We start from the raw sequence: 18,471 nt of genomic DNA on the forward strand, positions 1-18,471 counted from the left end.
GACCGCCCCTAGGACCAGACCTGATGATGACGCACCAACCCCTTCACGACTGATAGCGGAGCGGAGTCTGCGTCCACTAGACACCTGCGCAGAAGCCCCTCCACTGCCGCCGCCATCACTCGGGCGCGAGCCACGGCACCTCCTAGTGGCTGAGGTCGGAATGGCAGGCCCTGAGTCAGACGGTGATGGGACAGTCCGGCGCCTCCTAGTGGCCGAGGTCGGGACAGCAGGCCCTGAATCTGACGGTGACGTGACATGCAGGAGCTGTTTTGTCCCAAAAAGACCCTGTGACTTCTAAGATGAATCCCTGTGCCTTCTTTTCTCGAAAGTTTTCCCCATCTGAACGCAACTATGACATGGGGAATCGGGAATTGTTTGCCATGAAATGGGCATTTGAGGAGTGGAGACATTAGTTGGAGGGAGCTAGACATCAATTTGTGGTCCTCACCGATCACAAGAATCTGATTTACCTGGAGTCGGCCAAACGCTTGAATCTTAGACAGACTAGATGGGCCTTTTTTTTTTTTACGCGTTTTAATTTTGTGGTCTCTTTTCTTCCTGGCACTAAAAATGTTAAGGCAGACGCCCTTTCTAGGAGTTTCTTTGCTGATTCTCTGTGACCGAGCCTACTGCTATCCTAGGTGAGGGGGTAGTTCTTTCTGCCATTTTGCCTGATTTGAGACGCACCCTGGAGGAATTTCAGGAGGATAAACCTGAGCGTTGCCCTATGAGAAGATTGTATGTTCCTGACCAGTGAAGAAAGAGAGTGATGTCTGAAGTCCATTGCTCCGCATTGGCTGGTCATCCGGGTATTTTTGGTACCAGAGATTTGGTGAGTCTGTCGTTTTGGTGGCCTGCCTTATCTCGTGATGTCAGGAATTTTGTACAGTCCTGTGGGACTTGTTCTCGGTCTAAACCCTGTTCTCGTTCTAGTGGGTTGCTGATGCCCCTGCCGGTGCCCAAGAGGCCATGGACCCATATCTCAATGGATTTTATTTCTGATCTTCCTGTCTCTCAGAGAATGACTATTAACTGGGTGATTTGTGATAGATTTTCGAAGATGGTCCATCTTGTACCACTCCCAAAGTTGCCATCTTCCGCTGAGTAGGTACCCTTGTTTTTACAACAGGTGGTTCGGTTACACGGGATTCCTGAAAACATTGTGTCCGATAGAGGGGTCCAGTTTGTTTCCAGATTCTGGAAAGCCTTTTGTTCCAATCTGGGAATTCAGTTATCCTTCTCCTCCGCGTTTCATCCCCAGACCAATGGTCAGACTGAGAGAACAAACCAGACCCTTGAATCTTATTTAAGATGTTTTATATCTGCTGATCAAGATGATTGGGTCTCATTTTTGCCCTTGGCCGAATTTGCGCTGAACAATAGAGCTAGTTCTGCCACTTTAATGTCACCCTTTTTCTGTAATTTTGGGTTTCATCCTCGATTCTCTTCAGGGCAAGTGGAATCTTCGTCCTGGCCAGGTGTGGACACTGTGGTTGTGAGAATGCAGCAGATATGGGACCAAGTGGTGGATAAGTTGTCACTCTCTCAGGAAAAGGCCCATCGTTTTTCCAACCGGCATAGGACCATTGGTCCCCGGTTTAAAGTGGGTGATATGGTTTGGTTGTCATCTAAGAATATTCCTATAAAGGTTGCATCTCCAAAATTTAAGCCCAGATTTATTGGACCTTATAAGATTTTGGAGATTCTTAATCCTGTTTCTTTTCTATCGGCTCTTCCAGTTACGTTCAAGATCCATAACATATTTCACAAGTCACTGTTGAAGAGGTTTGTTGAGCCAGTAGTTCCTGCGGCGGCACCTCCTGACCCTGTATTGGTTAAAGGTAATGTGGAATATGAGGTAGAGAAAATATTGGATTCTCGTTTGGTTAGGCGGAGACTCCAGTATTTGGTCAAATGGAAGGGTTATGGCCAGGAGGATAATTCTTGGGTCTCTGCCTCTGATATTCATGCCAATAAATTGGTTCGTGCTTTTCACCGGGCCCATCCTGATCGGCCTGGTGGCAGGGATGAGGGTTCGGTGACCCCTCCTCAAGGGGGGGTACTGTTATTAGCTCATTTTCTGCTCCACCAGTTGAGAGTTCTCCTTCCGTTCTCCCTCTGGTGGTGACAGGAGGTAGTGAGGTTGGTTTAAGTGGTAGTGATCTGCCACCTGATGAGAAGGATAATGATTGGATCTCTGGAGTATCAGACTGGATATAAGACAGCCGACGCCCTATCCTGGAGCTGGTGATTCATTCTGCTTCTCAGTTCTTGGACTTCAGCTCTCTTCCAGTCTTCTCAAGTTAAGTCTGTTTTTTGCTAATGTTCACACTTGCGCTTGTTGGTCAATTCAGTTTCTTGTGTAGTCAGCTTGCCCCTGCTGGGGCCATGCTGAACGTCCACTCCTATTTATCTGTATTTGCCAATTTGCCTTTTTGTCCCTTATTAGATTGGCCTCTTTTTGCTCTGTTTCAGAATCTTTCAGGGTGCTGATATAGTGGGAGAAGTCTAGTGACTTCAGGGTTAATTTTGCTATCAGACGTGTTGGACATTATTTTGGTAGGATTTTTTGGCAGATTGCAGACAGTGGCTTTCCTGTCCTTTCTAGTTAGTTTGGGCCCCATCGTTTGCTCAGCCAATTTTCCTGCCTGTGTTTGTGTTTTCATCTTCCTTCACCGTCAATACACGTGTGGGGGCTCTTTTCCTTTGGGGTCTGCTCTGGGGCAGTTAGTTTTCCCTTTTCTTGCTTTAGGTTTATGTAGTCCTCCGGAGGTGACGTGGTGTCTAGGAACAACGTAGGAACGCTCCACTGCTACTGTTAGTTGTGTGGTTCATATCAGGGATCTGTAATCTGCATAGTTACCAACCTCTCTGGTTTTCTGGGACTTAGCTTTTTGTTGTTCCTCCTCGGTGACCCATTCATAACAGAGGACACAGGGAAAGACACAGCAGGGAAAGGAACCACAGACAAGGAGACTGACAGACAGACAGAGGTAAGACAGAGTTCAGACAGAGACACAGTACAAGACAAGGTACAGGGACCGAAGGATACAGGGACCAGGATATTCTACTTCCTGGAGGGCGAGCAAAGAAATACCAGGCAAGCACTCAGACAAGGCTAGGACAAGACAGGGACCAGGATATAAGCCTCCTGGCGGGCACTCAGAGTGAACTAGAAACGCTAGGAGTAAAGCCTCTCAAGGAGGGCAAGACAAAGGACAGGGCTGGCTTCCTCAGTAGCAAGGAGCTAACTGAGTAGAGACATTGCACAGGCAAAGGTTAGTGGGTGTGGCGACCCTATATAGTGAAGGGCTCCAGGTGATTGGTTGGGGACAGAATAGACATGCTGCACCCTGACTGCATAAGAAGCAGAGAGTTCAGGTGCCGCCCACTATACACACAGTCAGGAAACATGGAGAGCAAGCAGGAAAACAAGAGCCATAGCGCATGGAGCTGGCAGCAGATAGAAATCACCAAATGACCTGGAGCAATGAGTAAGTTGGTGTGCGGGGATGGGAGGCCATGCAGTGATGCCAGCAGGGTTGTTACACCAATTAGGGACATTATTACTACTGTAATATTATTTACTTTTTAGGAAACTGTTTTCCTTGTAGGGAACAAAAGGGAGGTCCTGTTACTGTGCAGGGCGGTACTATGTCACTTTTCTTCTTCATCTGACGTAGTGTAGAAGTCAGGGGAAAAGTGGGAAACGTGCTCTGGAAGCGATCAGGTATTGATGACTGTGTTATTTTTTGCAGAGACGAATCCTGGCTGGAAGAAGTGATGGCGGTCTGTGCTGGTTGAAGAAGAAAATCGAGGATGAAGGACTTTAACTACAGATGTCACTGGTGAGTCAGTGTATTACATGTACATGAAAAGTAGAAGTGATCTGCAAAGCACCTGGACGCGTTTTGAACATCTAGTGTTCTTAAACTACCTGAGTTTCTTGGATATTTCTGACGCTGGTGGAGACGGGTCCGTGCTCGGATTGAATACATCTCATGGAAAACAGATGGGGGTGAGCTGAAACAATTTTCTTTGCACATATATTATATGTACACACAAACTGTACACTGTGTACAGAGATCCTGTGTATAATGTCACTGGTGATCACTGTATTACCTGTACACTGATGTTATATACAGAGCTCCTGTGTATAATGTCACTGGTGATCACTGTATTAACTGTACACTGACACTATATACAGAGATCCTGTGTATAATGTCACTGGGGATCACTGTATTACCTGTGCATTTACACTATATACAGAGATCCTGTGTATAATGTGACTGGTGGTAATAACAGTGTTGTTAGTATTGTGGTTTTTTATTCATAATCAGTATTGTGGTATTGGGTCAGTATGTGCTGGTAATTTGTGGTCAGGTCACGGTGTGGCAGTATTTCTCCTTGTATGTGGTATTATTTGGTCCTTATATGCTGGTAATATGTCATATTATTCGGTCACTACGTGGTGGTAATATGTGGTCTGGTGATGTTGTGGCAGTATTTTTCCTTGTAAGTAGTATTATTCGGTCACTATGTGGTCTGGTCATGGTGTGGCGGCATTTGTCCCTTGTGTGTGGTATTATTCGGTCACTATGTGGTCTGGTCATGGTGTGATTTCTCCCCTGTATGTGGAAGTATTAGTCTTGGTATAGGGGATTGTGTTGTGTATGGCGGTCATTTGTTCTACTAATTAGGAGAAGATTCTTTATTTCCATTAGAGATTAAATACTTTGTACACAGCTGCAGAGATGCACTTACAGGGGTTTCCTGTGGAAAAAAGTAATCACCTCTCCACAGGATAAGTTATAACGTATTGATTGGTGGGGGTCTGACTGCTGGGACCGATTCAGCAAAATGTGGAACTTTTTATCCCCATTAGACTGGAGTAGCATGTCTGACTTGACCAATGATCCATTCATTCCCTCCGTGGCTGCACTTGTTTTTTTCTAGAAGCCCCAAAGAGATTGAATGGAGATGTGGTCAGACATCCCACCTGCCGCACCTTTTTAAAATGGGGATAAGTGTTTTCTTTCAATCATAAAACTTCACCATTCTTCCAATCGGTGCAGTTTCTGATGGTCGAACCTAAGCGATCACCTATCCTGTGGAGCCCATGGATTGGTGATAACTTGTTTCAACCAAAGAACCCCATTAATGTAAACTACCATAATTATACATCCCAGTTATGGGGGCGCACAGTAGATATGCAGGAGCCGCCTGTGTTTTACAGCCGAAGCTCCACTATAATGAGGATAATGACTGACGGATATTTGCATATAGCTGTAGGGTGGGCCCCTAGACTCCATTCCCCTGGTGGGCCCCAGACACCCCAGTCCGACCCTGTATATATGTATACTCCCCAGGTGTAAATCTTTTTTAGCCACTCCCTTATAATGGGAAAAAATGTTTTGAGGACCCCCACTACGTCTCTTCAATGGTGTATTGGAGTGCCTCCTAATTTTTGGCATCCCTTGTACATAGTACACACACTTTACCAGTGTAGTAGACCCACTCCTTAGTAATGGGAAAAAATGCTTTTTTTTCAGGCTGTTCCCTCAACTAGAAGGAAATTTTTCTCATTATTGTGGACTTTCAGGCAGTCACATAGGGAGTTCTCACACTGCATACAGGATTTCACAGCCGGGACAGGAGAGTTTGTACAATAAGTAAGAAGATCCTGGTATCCTCCATGTCAGGCTGATTAGATTGTAAACACTCCAATATATTCCCCAGCAGAGTTGATGAAATAACAGTCCTTGATGCTTCTAATTTAAACTAATTCAAATAGATTCTATTCTGTAATAATAATAAATCTCTTATTTGCAATTTGTGTAGGGTGAGGTATGGCAGTAGGACAGGCTATAAATTCTAGCCTTTCTGCTGCTTTTTTCCATGGACTCAATGACCGATTTCACGTTTTTTATGGTGTTCTGTACTCAAAAATTCATCAAACCAAGCAAAATTAACTAATCGAATGTGTCCATTCACAATTTATCTCTAAGATCTGTATGTAAGTGGTAATGGTGGGACACTTTTTACACTACTGAAGCTGGAATTACCACTTCTGAACTCTCCAGTGTTTTGTTTCTATCTCTTTCTGGGTGCTTCTTTAAGTATGTTTGGGATTATTGTCCTGCTGGAAGAGCCATGACCTACTACTATGCAAACCCAGCTTTAAGACCCAGGGCACTACATTGCAACCCAAAATTCTTTGGGAATCTTCACATTTCATGATACCTTGCACACAGTCAAGGCACCCAATGTTAGGGCTGGCGGAACGCACCAAATAATAAAAGATGGTAATGAGGTGCGTTTGCAGCCCAGGGTCCACCATGCAGAGATGAAAGACTGTTGCTCGGTAATGGCAGACAGGAACTGGTGGTATAATAAACACACACGGGTTAACGTCACCCGGTGAATAGGAGGCGGACCCTGCTGCTTCACAGGGCCGCCAAACCGCAAAGTGGACGCTAGTGTTTTGGTCACAGGACCCTGCCCCAAGGACACGGGGTTAAAGTCCCTCTAGACCCACTAGCGTTTGGCACCACAACTGCAACACCAGGGAGACACCCTTACTGAGCGCTGTGCCCTGTTAACAGTCACAGGATGCAGCTGATACATGAATACCGCACGAAGTACGTACAGCGCAGCTCTAGCGGACGCCACTAATGATGGGAATGATGGCTTTGCTGAGCAGTCTCCTCTGGAGCTGGGACTGAATGGGAGACCGCAGAAGGCAAGGCTCGAGATTCCTCCTGTGCAGAGGCAGGAATCCGACGCCTAGCACCCAGAGGCAGCAAATTACCGCTACATTTCTTAGAAGCTCCACCATATTTCATTGTAATTACTGTGTTATTATATTTGTAGGTGTCATGATCCAGACTAGGTTTGGGGTCTTGTCTCTCCTTTCCCAGTCTGGTCATGTCAGGGGTTAAATTTCACTGCCTCGTTCCGGTGTCGGGTCTGCTATTTCTCTGCCCTGCATCCTGCATCCAGTGCCAGTTATATTTCCTACCTACGGCATGTGTAGCTGGCTCTAGTGAAACCCTGATATGTCCTGCTGCATTTAGCTGTCTTAGCCCGTGTCTGTTCATTCCTTTCTTACCCGCCCCGACTCTGTGCGTCCCTGTGTGTTTGGATTCCCCAGTATTCAACTCTGCTTTGGCTCTGACCTGATTCTGTCTCTTCCTTCTGGTACTTCTGCTATGGACCGGTACTGATCTTTTGGCGCTCCTCTGACTGTGTGTTTGGAATTCCCCTAGGTACTACGCTACTCTCTGGTATCGACCCGGCTTGTCTGACTATTCTTCTGCCACCTGGTGGTAGCCTCGCTGCAGTTCTGTTGGTCTTCTCTCAGGATTTCAGCTCTCTCCACTCTGCTGCCATCTAGTGGAGTTTGCATTTACTTGCAGTGCTGCAGCGTGACAGTAGGCCTCATTTGATTTGCAGTAAACAATAGAATGATGTGCTTTACCAAAAAGCTCTATCTTGGTCTCATCTGTCCACAAAATGCCTGCTGGCCCTCTAAAAATAGTGGGGGCTGCCTGCTGGCCCTCTGTAAATTATGAGGTCTGCCAAGTTTCAAACTTTACAGTATTAATACGAAAAAGATAATTTGCCCACCTCAGATGGATAAATTATATTGCAGTAGCAATATACGGCTCTGCAAAGAATAGCCATCTGTTGATTAGAGAGAGCCACCTGATGGCCCTCTATAAATAGTGATTTCCGCCAAATGGCTCTGGAAAAAAAAATGTGACTTTCATAGTCCCTCCTTCATAAATTAAACAGGATGTGTCTGATCATGTTTCGCACACTACATGGCCAGATAAGGTAGTAAAATGCTAAAATTATATTTTCTGCAGAATTTTTTTTCACTATTGAAAGCAATGCAAACGTGCAAAAACACTATGTGTGAACATAGCCCAAAGTGTGGAGGAGCATTTTTTTTTCTCTTATTTATTTTGGCTTTTATACAAGTTATCCTGTAAGTAATGTTTCTTAACATTTTTTCCAGTCACATTCATTTTTAATTGCGGTTTTGTATGTTTTATTGTCAGTCCATAAAAGTGGCGTAATATCCGGCAACATAGTTCCCATCAGCGACCTGGGATTCAGAGATACTTCAAGGGGTCTTCCCCATGCTGTTCCCATGCCATTTGAGTGTCGTTTCCATCGTTTTCAGCAATTTTTTAGACACCCTCCAGGGTGGGGCCAGCGTAAAAGAGCTTGAGTTTCCCAGTGTCTTCCATTATACTCGTTACTAGGGTTGAGCATCCGAGCATTACAATTTGCTCAACTCAAGTAATGAGTAACCGAGCATTTTAGTGCTCGCTCAGCACTAATAGTAAACAAATGTGTTACAAAGCACAATAAAAACAAACTCATAAAATTGCTTGCAAAGTAAGTATATTTATTTCTAGAAAAAGCACCACAAATTACAAGACCTATTCACCAAAAGTAATCTTTATATGTATATGTAGATACAGTATATCCTGTCTTTCTATCAGAGCATATAACATACTATTAATCCTCATTACCTTACATTTTCCAGGAAGACATTCAAATCAATTATCAAATTGATAAATCTGCAAAATCGCATTTTTTTAATTTTTTGAGAATTATAAAAAAAATGTCTTAATCAATCCATTAATATCAAATATTCTATATTTCAAATCTTTAGGTATTTAAAACCTTTTAAAACAAACTTGTAAACATTTTTCTTCCTGAATATACAGGTGCCCACTGTAACATCTAGGGCAATTCATGTTCTATCTATAAAATATAGCTGTAAAAAATTATGAGCGCAAATGTGATAATGATAAGCCCTTTTCTAGCTACAAAACGATCTGTGCTATAAATAGTGCATTGTCTGCCGGCAACGCAGGGTAAAAGCGTGGAGAGCCCTCATAATTCATAGAGCGATTGTTTTCCTATTTCTTACTATTATCATAAAAGTTTAAATAGAAAATATACTAACCATTCGGTGCTGTGGGTTTCTTGTACTAACCATTCACATTGATATATAGTTTGTGAGAACAGATTCAGTATAATCTATGTTTTATCCACATAAACTTTTGCTTTTTCTGGGATTTTTTTGTCTAGTGGGTGGTCCTATCAGTGATTGACAGCTTTTGTTGTATAATTGTGCAAACTTGTATACCTGTCAATCAATGATAGATCCGTCGATTGGACCGTATGTCCCTGAAAAACCAAAGGTTTAAGTGAATAAGGCTGAAGACACACTAGCAATTTTAAAATCGGTCTGATTTTGATGCAGAAAAATCAGACGAGTGTAATGCAAGTGTCATGCGAGTGTCATGCGATTATGTGAGTACAATACGATTTTTCACACCTAGCATCCGATTTACATACGAATGCAGTGCGATTGCTATCAGACTGCAATGTGGTTTTAACATGAGCTTTTACATACAGCAGTTCTCTGTCCTTTACACATCGTTTTAAAATGAAATATTCTTCAAAACACACACACATATTTATATATATAAAAATGGCGTGGGGTCCCCCTATAATTAATAGTCAGCAATGGTTATGCAGACAGCTGAGGGCTGACATTAATAGCCAAAGAAGGAACCATGGATAATGGATCCCCAGGCTAAAAACATCAGCTCTTAGCCGCCCCAGAAAGATGCACCAATTTTGGCACATAGCCTTGCTCATCCCAGTGCCCTGTAGCGGTGGCATATGGAGTAATAGTTGGGGGTTGATGTCAACTTTCAGGTGACATCAAGCCCCGAGGTTAGTAATGGAGAGGCATCAATAAAACGCCCCTATTACTAATCCCATATAGTCAAATCGTAAAGAAAACAGACACACATTAAAAAATCCTTTAATTGAAATAACGACAGACTCCTTTATTATTCTTAATTAAACCATAGTTACAAACACAGCTAATCCATGCGAAGACCTCGTTCTCCTGTAATAAATATAAAATAAAAAAAGCAACAATATACCATACCTGTCCGTTGATGTGCCCTATGCCGTAATCCATATCTGGAGGATATACATTTTTCAACTGAAATGCCGTGATCTCATCACTGGCATTTTCCCATGGTCCTGAGTTCACAGAAGTTCAACCTGGCTGCGAGAACTGCTTCAGTGAATAGCGGTGATGTCACTGATGCTGTGCTCCCTCACAGCCTGACCCGCGCTGAAGTCTTGAACGTGGGAAAATGAACTGGTATTTAATTTGGTTGCAAACTGTATATTCCCCAGATATGGATTACGGTGTGGGACACATCGACGGACAGGTATGGTATATTGTTGGTTTATTATTTTATGTTTATTACAGGAGATAGAGGGCGCACAGGAATTAGGAGTACAATAAAGATGGGAAACTGTGTCAGATTTCATTAAAATTTAAAACTTTATTCTGGCTCTGTCTTTATTTAACCCCTTAACAACTATTGGATTAGTAATGGATAGGTGTCTAATTGGCACATCTCCATTACTAAGCCGTGGGCTTGATGTCACCTTACAATACAAAGGTGACATCAACCCCACAACTATTACCCCACTTGCCACCGCTACAGGGCAAGTGGGAGGAGATAGGCTAAGTGCCAGAATTGGCGCATCTTAGAGATGCGCCATTTCTGGGGTGGCTGGGGGCAGATGTTTTTAGCCGGGGGGGCAATAACCATGGTCCCTTCCTAGGCTATTAACATCTGCCCCCAGTCGCTGGCTTTCCCTTTTCTGGTTTTAAAAATTGGGCGGGTGCCTGCACCATTTTTCCCCCCCAAAAGAATCTTTTATTGATTACATACATGTCCCCTAATTTGCACACACACACACTACTAATTGTGTTGGTCACTGCCATCTATATATCTAACTATTCTGCATCTATTTAGTGTATGTTATCCATGTCTTCTGTCCTACTGGCTCCTGCATTGATTTTACAGAAGCCGACAAATGAATTACTGGCTAATCTTCTATTTCTCTATGAAATATATATATATATATATATATATATATATATATATGAGCTGAAGAGCCCGGCGCTGCCCGAGCATAGTAACTAACTACGGTTACGGTTACAGTTAGTTAGTGTGCAAAGCTGAGTGTATAGCCCCGCCCACGCCGCATAGCCACATTCACTATTATATCTCACATCATCCAGTCAGCCAGAGCTACCGGACTACTACCCCTAATATCCCATACCGTCCTGTCAGCCAGAGCCACTGGACTAATAATATCCCACATCATCCCGTCAGCCATAGCCACCGGACTACTACCCCTAATACAACTACCCCTAATATCCCACATCATCTCGTCACAGCCGCTGGACTACTACCCCTAATATCCCACATCATCCCCTCAGCCAGAGCCACCGGACTACTACCCCTAATATCCCACATCGTTATATATATAAAGCTGAGTGCCCACTCCGCTTAGCCACATTCACTATAATATCCCACATTATCCCGTCAGTCAAAGCTACTGGACTACTATCCCTAATATCCCACATCATCCCGTCAAAGCCAGTATAGGTAGAATAGTGAAATTGCACAGAAACATGGATCCCTAAGGTCCCAGGTCAACTTGTAATTTTAAAAAGGAGAAAACGGAGTAACGGATCCAAAATATATGCAAAAGTACAAATTTTATTAGTACTCACATCAAGTGCTGACAAGTATACAAGTTGACTAAAATAGAGGGGATAAGCCCCAATGATACAACAATCAGGACAGACAAGGACAGGGTAAATAAAATGATACCAGTGCTCGAAATCTACATGGCACAACGTTCAGTCACCCCATGGGCATTGCACATAACAGACATATGTCTAATGGTAAAAGATAGTCAAATATGGCATACTCAATTAAATGTGTATTGTACATAGTTGTACATGTCTAGAGCGCCAAAAAAAAAAAAAAAACATCCAGAGGGGTCAATGTGCAAGTCCAATGGACACTGAACATAAATGAATCAATGACATGTGAAAGGATTCTTAAATAGTTAATAACATATGTATCAGCATATCAAAACTGCGCAATTGTGCCAGAGAGAACCCGGGAGACGACCCGCCCAGCGGTCCAAATGACCGAAGTGTGGAAACAAGTAAAGGCAGGCTGCTTACCGGGGAGCAGAGGAGGTGAAGGCCCATGCAACGGACGTACGTTTCGCGCCCGCCACAGGCGCTTTATCAAGGGAGTGTTGACTGAGGTGAACCACCATGTTTTTATGCAGAAAGACCTCCCACTTGAAAGCGGTCACATGGGGCAGGTCTACCAACCAAAGGCAGCGGACAGAGCATGCGCAGTGCAGCTCACTCAAACCAGGAAGTGATCAATAGTATGGTCACAAAAAAAAAAAAAAAAAAAGGCGGGACAAAACCGCACTCATATGAAAAACTAGATAGCATCGTTACCCTAGACGCCTGCGCAGTGTATTGCGTTGACAAAAAGTGTCAGAGCTCAATGAATGATAAAGATGTAATCAGACCATAATAGCGGCGCATACTCAGTGCAACACCTCAGTCCTCCAGGAAATGGGGCAGGCGTCACGCGTCAGGGAAAACACAGAGGGAAATTAACCCCGTGTATAACCTGAGGCGGGCAGATGCCCAAACCCATATCGGAGCAACGGGTGAGCGCAGGTATGCGCACTAAGGTCACAGCATAAAGAATCAGGAGAAGAAAATTAAAAAATAAATAAAAAAATATATAAAAAAAAAAAAAAAAATAAAATAAATAAAAAATAAATAATAAACCAAGGTCACGAAGACAGACCATGGAGGAAATACAGTAAAGATAGTGACATCAATCATAATTGGGGCAAACAATATAAACACATTATATGATAGTGTGTGCTACCAAAAATCCAGAGCACCAGTAAGGATTGTAAAGGCACACAATAAGATTGATGCAACAGTCCAGAGAAACTTTTTTTTTTTTTTTTATATAGTAATAGATGAGTGACCCGAACACGATGGAGTGTCCGCATTCTCCATAATATCAATATGCCGTGAAACGATGATGAAGGTAGATATTCTTTCCAGATCCAACAGATAATAAACGCAGGCGTGGGTACGGACATCCAGAATAGAGGGGTCCACACCACACAATGGTACCAGTGAGTCCAAATGTAGCCAACACAGAAAACACAGGGAAACTAAAAAAAATATAAAAAGACAAAAAGTTAAAATCATACAAACCGAACGTTGATAGGGCCTAAAAAATAAAACAGTGGTGAGTGCAGCGGAGTCAGCAGAAGCTACAAAAATGAGGAGAAACTCAGAGATTCGTTAAGTCCTTTGGGGGTCATGGTATCCAGAGCGACGATCCACTTAGCCTCTCTCTGGGCCAACGCCTTTTTGTAATTTCCAGCTCGGATTCCCAAGTGTACACATTCAATACCTCTTACCATGAAGGACCCCGGGTCACAATCATGGGAGGATCTGAAGTGACGTGGGATGGTCTTAAGGGTAGTAGGATCGACCACTGTCTTGGCCGCCCGAATGTCCCTAACATGCTCACGAACTCTCACACGTACTTCTCTTGATGTGAGGCCCACATATATCAGTGGGCACCCACATGTCGCGTAGTATATGACATTAGTACTACTGCAGGAAATGTGTTGTTTGATGTGAAAATCTTTTTCACCATCGGAGGACTGAAAGGAGGAGCAGCGAAGGACATTCGGGCAGGCAACACAGTGGCCGCAGGGAAAACACCCCCGAGTTGGACCAGTAGATCCAAAGGGGTTCGTTGTCGTCACGATGTAATGGCTCTTGACCAAAAAATCCCTCAAGTTTCTACATCTTCTTGAAGTCATCAGAGGACGATCACCGATAACCTGGCCCAAAGATGGCTCCGAGCCAAGAATTGCCCAGTGTTTGGCCAAAATGCTCCTCATGTGTTCCCATTCATGATTGAAGGTAGAGATGAAACGTATTGGGGCAGATTCACCTGACTTAGCAGATCTCCCAGTATTATCACGCCTCGGATAAAGCAAGTCCCTACGGGCAGTAGCCCTGGCTCTACTGTAACCCTTTCGTATACTCCTGTTACTATATCCCCGATTGCGAAAACGAGTCTGTAGGTCCCTAGCTTGCCTTTCAAAACCATCCTCGGTGGAGCAGATCCGCCTCATCCTGAGGAACTGACCGACAGGAACGGCCCTGATGGTAGAGGTGTTATGTGCGGACTCGGCATGGAGTAAAGAGTTGACAGAAGTGGGCTTCCTGTACACGTCAGTCTGGATCCGGCGTGTATCGTCGATCTCCAGTGTGACGTCCAGGAAGTCAATAGTTTTAAGATCATATTTAAATGTCAATCTAATGTTAAAAGTATTAACATTGAGCCATGCCATGAAGTCCCCGAGCTGCTGCAGCGTCCCGTCCCAAAAAAATAAAACATCATCGATATAGCGGTGCCAGCACAGCACATGGAAAGCGGCCGGCGCGCCCTCGTCGCCAAAGATGGATCTCTCCCAGGCACCCAAGAAGAGATTAGCGTACGAGGGCGCACAGGCCGCGCCCATCGCCGTGCCGCACCGCTGAAGATAGAATTGATCTTTGAATACAAAAAAATTGTGGGTAAGGACAAACTGCAGCAGCTCAAGGAGTAGTCCACACATCGGGCCGTCCAGGTCGGACATCCCCAGGAAGAGGCGGACCGCATCCAAACCGAGGGTATGGTCAATACATGTATAAAGGGACTCTACGTCCACGGTCACCAAAAAGGTATGACCGTCCACAAGGACGCCGTCAACCCGCGTGAGGACGTCCGTTGTGTCTTTAATGTAAGATGGTAATAATTCAACCAGTGGTTTGAGGTAGAAGTCAAGAAATTTACATACTGGGTCACAGAGCCCTTCAATACCAGACACAATCGGACGGCCAGGCGGCTCGACGGCGTCCTTGTGGATCTTAGGCAAGAGATAGAAGGTGGGTGTCTTTGGGGCTCGGACCATCAGCCCCTCAAAGACCGTTTTGGTTATAATAACCCCCTCCAAAGCTCGAACAAGATTACGCTGAAGGGAGAGCGAGAAGGAGGCAGTCGGGTTATAGGATAACTTTTCGTAAGTATTACGGTTTCTCAATTGCCTATGTGCCTCACGTTCATACATATGTGTAGGCCATACCACGACATTCCCCCCCTTGTCAGCAGGTTTGAAAACCACCCCCGAAAGTGATTGTAATTCAGAGATAGCCTTCCGCTGTCTCCATGTGAGGTTGTCAAATTTACGTCTAGATGGTAATTTTCTGAAATCCTCTGCGACTAGTTTTGTGAAAATGTCGATGGCGGGACTGAGAGACAGGGGGGAATCTCGTGGATTTCGGCAAAACGTGTGGAGGAAACTTACTCCTACTTGGTGGTGTCTGCTCATCGAGAAGATCCTCCAAAACTCGAAGTGCCTCCATCTCACTCTCCGTCAACGACTCCTGAGAGATATTCTTATGGTGTAGCTTGCGTAATAGTAGCTTTCTGGAGAACAGGTGAAGATCCTTCAGTGCTACAAAAAAGTTAAAAGGATTAGTGGGGGAGAAAGTCAGTCCACGACTCAAAACCTCCAACTGGGGTTGTGTAAGAGCATGTGTTGAGAGGTTAACTACCTGAAGGCCACCAGCTGAGTAATCAGTAAAATTGCGTCCGGTGTATGTCTTCTTTCTGGCAGATTGCCGTGTAACCACACGTTTAGTTACGGGGTCAGAGCTGGAGCTGAGGGTACCACCTGGATGAGACAGCTGCACCGATGCCTCGTCGTCAACAGAAACAGTGGATTTAATAGATGTAGATCTAGATCGAGAACGTGACATACTCCTATGTAACTGTCTGGATCTATCAGGAGGATGGCGCCATCTGTACACATGGGCCGTTAATTTATCCTGTATATCTCGTTTGAGTTTCTTCGTCTTGGTTGCTTGTGTTTCTTGGGCCCATTTTTGGAGGTCAACATCAAGTTCATCGTTAAACTTTTTGAGTGATTCCCCAGTTAAGCCTTTTTGTAAATCCAATTGAATAATTTCGATCTCACTCTCAAGAAGAGTAAGCGTTTTTTTATTTTGTGTTTTCAATAGGTCCAAAAAACCCATAGAACATACATTGGCCAACTCCTCCTACTTGGCTTTGAAATCATCATCCTGAATGGGGAAAGAGGGGAAGACCTGGATACGCAGACCCCTAGGGATGTCCGTACCCACGCCTGCGTTTATTATCTGTTGGATCTGGAAAGAATATCTACCTTCATCATCGTTTCACGGCATATTGATATTATGGAGAATGCGGACACTCCATCGTGTTCGGGTCACTCATCTATTACTATATAAAAAAAAAAAAAATTTTCTCTGGACTGTTGCATCAATCTTATTGTGTGCCTTTACAATCCTTACTGGTGCTCTGGATTTTTGGTAGCACACACTATCATATAATGTGTTTATATTGTTTGCCCCAATTATGATTGATGTCACCATCTTTACTGTATTTCCTCCATGGTCTGTCTTCGTGACCTTGGTTTATTATTTATTTTTTATTTTTTTTATTTTTTTAAATTTTTTTTATTTTTTTTATTTATTTTTTTTTATATATATATATTTTTTTTTTTTTTAATTTTCTTCTCCTGATTCTTTATGCTGTGACCTTAGTGCGCATACCTGCACTCACCCGTTGCTCCGATATGGGTTTGGGCGTCTGCCCGCCTCAGGTTATACACGGGGTTAATTTCCCTCTGTGTTTTCCCTGACGCGTGACGCCTGCCCCATTTCCTGGAGGACTGAGGTGTTGCACTGAGTATGCGCCGCTATTATGGTCTGATTACATCTTTATCATTCATTGAGCTCTGACACTTTTTGTCAACGCAATACACTGCGCAGGCATCTAGGGTAACGATGCTATCTAGTTTTTCATATGAGTGCGGTTTTGTCCCGCCTTTTTTTTTTTTTTTTTTGTGACCATACTATTGATCACTTCCTGGTTTGAGTGAGCTGCACTGTGCATGCTCTGTCCGCTGCCTTTGGTTGGTAGACCTGCCCCATGTGACCGCTTTCAAGTGGGAGGTCTTTCTGCATAAAAACATGGTGGTTCACCTCAGTCAACACTCCCTTGATAAAGCGCCTGTGGCGGGCGCGAAATGTACGTCCGTTGCATGGGCCTTCACCTCCTCTGCTCCCCGGTAAGCAGCCTGCCTTTACTTGTTTCCACACTTCGGTCATTTGGACCGCTGGGCGGGTCGTCTCCCGGGTTCTCTCTGGCACAATTGCGCAGTTTTGATATGCTGATACATATGTTATTAACTATTTAAGAATCCTTTCACATGTCATTGATTCATTTATGTTCAGTGTCCATTGGACTTGCACACTGACCCCTCTGGATGGTTTTTTTTTTTTTTTTTTTGGCGCTCTAGACATGTACAACTATAAAAAACAAATCTGAACTGAGAAAAGTAAGTTAATGTGTATGCACAATGTAAGTGCATATTAACACATGACCATTAACCAGAGAAAACAAAAAGCAAAAAACACAAATATCCTGAACTAAAAGTAAAAAATATACTGCAAATAATGCATAAAGGTAATAATAATAATAATAATAATAATAATAATAATAATAATAATAAGGGTATTTGGTAAACATAATTTTGATCAAAATAATGTACAAGCCATCCCGCCACGTCACGGCAACCCTTGTGGGACAGTCCCTACTCTAGTATTTAAAACCTTTTCACTTGCCAAGTGGCGTGAATGTGAATAAGGGTCGAGCGGCTGAACCACTTGTAACAGCTTAGGCCAGACTGGATGGCTTTCCCAGCTCAGAAAGAGGGCGGTCACACCCATATATGCACTGAATGCACAATGAAATGAATAAAAAAACAAATCTGAACTGAGAAAAGTAAGTTAATGTGTATGCACAATGTAAGTGCATATTAACACATGACCATTAACCAGAGAAAACAAAAAGCAAAAAACACAAATATCCTGAACTAAAAGTAAAAAATATACTGCAAATAATGCATAAAGGTAATAATAATAATAATAATAATAATAATAATAAGGGTATTTGGTAAACATAATTTTGATCAAAATAATGTACAAGCCATCCCGCCACGTCACGGCAACCCTTGTGGGACAGTCCCTACTCTAGTATTTAAAACCTTTTCACTTGCCAAGTGGCGTGAATGTGAATAAGGGTCGAGCGGCTGAACCACTTGTAACAGCTTAGGCCAGACTGGATGGCTTTCCCAGCTCAGAAAGAGGGCGGTTAATCTGGTTAATGGTCATGTGTTAATATGCACTTACATTGTGCATACACATTAACTTACTTTTCTCAGTTCAGATTTGTTTTTTATTCATTTCATTGTGCATTCAGTGCATATATGGGTGTGACCGCCCTCTTTCTGAGCTGGGAAAGCCATCCAGTCTGGCCTAAGCTGTTACAAGTGGTTCAGCCGCTCGACCCTTATTCACATTCACGCCACTTGGCAAGTGAAAAGGTTTTAAATACTAGA

General features: G+C 43.6%; 1 protein-coding gene across 1 annotated transcript; it reads right to left on the reverse strand.

The window, feature by feature from the left end:
• Nucleotides 1-12,709: 12,709 nt before the first annotated feature.
• LOC141095159 (uncharacterized) lies at nucleotides 12,710-17,658 on the reverse strand. Its single transcript, XM_073581035.1, has 2 exons — nucleotides 15,584-17,658; nucleotides 12,710-15,483 (listed from the first exon to the last, which is right to left on the reverse strand). The coding sequence occupies exon 2, from the start codon at nucleotides 15,355-15,357 to the stop codon at nucleotides 13,240-13,242; it is 2,118 nt and encodes a 705-aa protein (XP_073437136.1). The 5' UTR covers nucleotides 15,358-15,483; nucleotides 15,584-17,658; the 3' UTR covers nucleotides 12,710-13,239.
• Nucleotides 17,659-18,471: the final 813 nt, after the last annotated feature.

Source organism: Dendrobates tinctorius, unplaced genomic scaffold (genome assembly GCF_039654945.1).
Source record: "Dendrobates tinctorius isolate UK_male_01 unplaced genomic scaffold, ASM3965494v1 ptg000068l, whole genome shotgun sequence".
Taxonomy (NCBI): Eukaryota; Metazoa; Chordata; class Amphibia; order Anura; family Dendrobatidae; genus Dendrobates; species Dendrobates tinctorius.